The 3,106-nt window shown below is 32.7% G+C and overlaps 2 protein-coding genes across 2 annotated transcripts in view; both read right to left on the bottom strand.

The window, feature by feature from the left end:
* Positions 1-3,106, bottom strand: part of LOC123008595 (relaxin receptor 2) — a 47,446-nt gene that overhangs the window by 29,347 nt on the left and 14,993 nt on the right. The gene's annotated exons all lie outside the window — the stretch shown is intronic.
* LOC123008596 (facilitated trehalose transporter Tret1-like) lies at positions 86-1,713 on the bottom strand. The gene is made up of 2 exons (XM_044404474.1): positions 1,562-1,713; positions 86-1,515 (listed from the first exon to the last, which is right to left on the bottom strand). The coding sequence occupies exons 1-2, from the start codon at positions 1,614-1,616 to the stop codon at positions 197-199; spliced, it is 1,374 nt and encodes a 457-aa protein (XP_044260409.1). The 5' UTR covers positions 1,617-1,713; the 3' UTR covers positions 86-196.

The following is a 3,106-nucleotide window of genomic DNA, read 5'->3' as shown; positions in this document are numbered from 1 at the left end:
TATTATTTTCTGAAGGCAAATGATTAAAAAAAAAACGCTTGGTTCCATACTTTATATTCACCCTGTATGTATATAAAAGACAAACTTAATAAAACTCAGCAATTTTTTGTTATTTAATAATAATAAGCGTCTAAAAAACTCTTACAAACATTTCATGAAGCGAAAAAACTGAGTATAAAAAATCAAACAATTAAATTTATTTCATATTTTTCTTCAATTCTTGTTGAATCTCTTCCAAAGTTTTGCCTTTCGTTTCCGGTAACCAAAAATACTCAAAAACAATTCCAAAAAGTGTCAAAATGGCAAAAGTCGCGAAAGGGACAGTCAAACCAAAATTATCGGCTGTTGTTTGGTAAAATTTCGTTGTTGCCAACATACCAAACGCAAAAACACCATTTGTCAAACAAATAGTTTTGCTTTTAACACTTGCTGAAAACATTTCACTTGTAAAAATATTGACGATAACTCCTAAACCGCTAAAAAATGAAACCATAAACAGAATCATCATAACTAAAGGAAACCAATCAATGACTGAAACATCAACATTTGAGTACTCTTTAAAGGCAAAAAAAATCGTCTGGGAAGTTAAAGTAATGAAACAAGAAATTGATGAAAAAATCAGTAGTGGTTTTCGTCCCCATTTGTCAACAAAAAATGAAGAAAGAACCGACATTGAAACTTGAATTAGAAGTAAGATTGAAGCACCGACATGAGGAGCCAAAACTTGAGTCGCTTCATTCAAAAGTATCTGAATGTAAAGACTAAAAGCTGAAACTCCGGTAAATTGCTGAAAAGTTCGTAGCACAACCACGAGTATCAAAGCTTTCCGGTTGGACTCGATCGTGAAAATGTCCCGGAAAGTCCCGGATTCGGACATTTGTCGATTCACGTCACTCGTGAGTTTTGCCAACTCGTCTGAAACGCTATTTTTCCGACGCAGGAACTTCAAAACTGACTCAGCTTCAATTTTCCGGTTTTTCATTAAGAGGAAATAGGGACTTTCAGGCATTTTGTAAAAAACAACCAAAAAAAGCACCGGAAACACTAGAAAAATCTCAGCGGATTGCTTGATACTCAAATACGAACCAATCAAATTGACAAGAAGCATCCCAAAGACACACATAACCGACATGAAGACACCCAAACTCCCCCTGATTTCCGGTTGGGCAACTTCCGCAATGTACACAGGCATGAAGGAGAAAGTCGCCCCTTCGGCAACCCCCCCAATGAACCTCCCCACGTACAACAACTCCATAACTTCATAGGAGGCAATGATTAGGAGGAATGACAGTGTTTGGGGGAGGGCAATAAGGAGGATGGTTTTCTTCCTCCCGATTTTGTCAAGGAGGAGGTTGCCCAAAAAACCACCGAAAATGTTGCCCAAATGGCCGGTTATTGTAATGTAGGAAGCTTCATCATTGGTGATTTCGTGGGGGTAGGCGTCGGAGAGGAGTTGGGGGAGGGAGGGGGCCGGCCATCCTGTGTGAATCCCCGTGGGGAGGTAGACAAAAGTTGCTAAAATAAATTTAGTAAAATTTTGAAAAAAAAATGAGAGAATTACCGGCGAAAACTGCAAGGAATTGTGGCCATTTTTTACCCTCTTCTTGACTTTTCATCTCAATGCAAAATGAGGTTTTATTTAAATTGTGATAATTTGGATTGTAGATAGTAGAGTCATTGTTTTTATTTAGTTATGAATTTGTGACGTAATAATTAGCTTGGTTTATTTTTAAATGTCTAAGGTTGCCATATAAATTTTTACATCCCTCTTTTAATAATCGTAAACTTCCCATTTAATCGTAAATCTGAAAATCTGTTTATCCTCATTCGCACTCTTTTTTATACTCGCCATATCGGGATTGACGAGCTCGATTGATTTTTCTCTTCATTAAACAATAATAAGTCGTTTGGAGAAGATTAACTGAAAAAACATTTGGATTGTGTAGGCCAGGGATCAGCAATATTGACAATGAAAATATCCAATTCTCTATTTTAGGAATCCTTAAGCAAACATAAGGAATTTTGAATGGATGATAAAGTATTATTGAGTAATTCCATCACTTTTAAAACTCATTTTTTCTGATTTTCGTAATTTTGAGATATGTTTTTTTTTGATAAGTGACACGTTTTTCACCGTTTTGTATTTTTTCAATGTAAAAGAATTTTTATCTAAAGAAGAAATCGACATATTGAAACGACTTTTTTTTTAATAATAGATATAAATAGGTACATTACGGACGTGAAAATGCACGTATTCTAAAAATTTGTTATTAATAAATAATTTAAAAGTATATTGTTTAAACAAAAAAATAAATAATTACGCAGAAATTTAAAATTTCTCAAAAAATTTATGTAAAAACTCTCATATTTTTACTATGTCTTCACATAAGTTTCAAGACGGACGTTTTAAAAATGGCTGAAAAAAAAATATTTGAGAGCGCTGAAAGTAGCGTTTCCTGGGAAATGAAATAGAAAAATTACCAATTACCGTCACTAATAAACTGTTCTAAAGAAAACAAATAATTTGCAATAATTTATTAACACTTATTTTTCAAAAAATATAAATAATAAAAAACAAATTCTTCGGTTGAATAAATATTTCACAAATGTTTCACATATTACGTTTGGCTATACAGGGTGTGTCAAAATTTCCGGACCAACGTGATACGGTAAGGTAAGATACCAGGAACATGAAAAAAAATATTTAAAAAAATCTGTCAAAAGATTTTTATTTATTTTTTGAAAATTGACATTTTTTATGTCTATTTAATGATATTGATGAACCTGTATATAATTATTTAATAAAGGTACGATAATTTTGCCAATAAAAGCCACAAATAACATTAGAATTACAATTTACGATACAGCTTCCTTGTTTCGTCTTCTAATAGCCTGCAACAAAAAGAAAACATGGAAAATTATTTTTCCAACAGAAACAAATAGAGTCAAAGTACAAAATTTAAACTCTCATAACTTCGAAATTTTTATCGATAGATAAAAATTACATGGGACTTTTGACACACCCTGTGTAATCTAATCGACAAATTGAAAGACTTTGCGATTTTTTAAATGATCATTTTAGTCGAGCGAAGCTCATAAAAGGTAC

Source organism: Tribolium madens, unplaced genomic scaffold (assembly GCF_015345945.1).
Source record: "Tribolium madens isolate multiple individuals breed KSU strain unplaced genomic scaffold, Tmad_KSU_1.1 Scaffold_71;HRSCAF=194;Tcas5.2_LG6, whole genome shotgun sequence".
Taxonomy (NCBI): domain Eukaryota; kingdom Metazoa; phylum Arthropoda; class Insecta; order Coleoptera; family Tenebrionidae; genus Tribolium; species Tribolium madens.
This window is presented reverse-complemented; position numbering and strand designations above follow the sequence as displayed.

What these genes read in the sequence shown, in the direction of transcription:
- LOC123008596 (XM_044404474.1), bottom strand. Translation starts at nt 1,616, where the DNA reads ATGAAAAGTCAAGAAGAGGGTAAAAAATGGCCACAATTCCTTGCAGTT. An exon ending in ATTCCTTGCAGTTTTCGCCG is followed by an intron (nt 1,516 to 1,561) that starts GTAATTCTCTCA and finishes AATTTATTTTAG; the next exon opens with CAACTTTTGTCTACCTCCCC.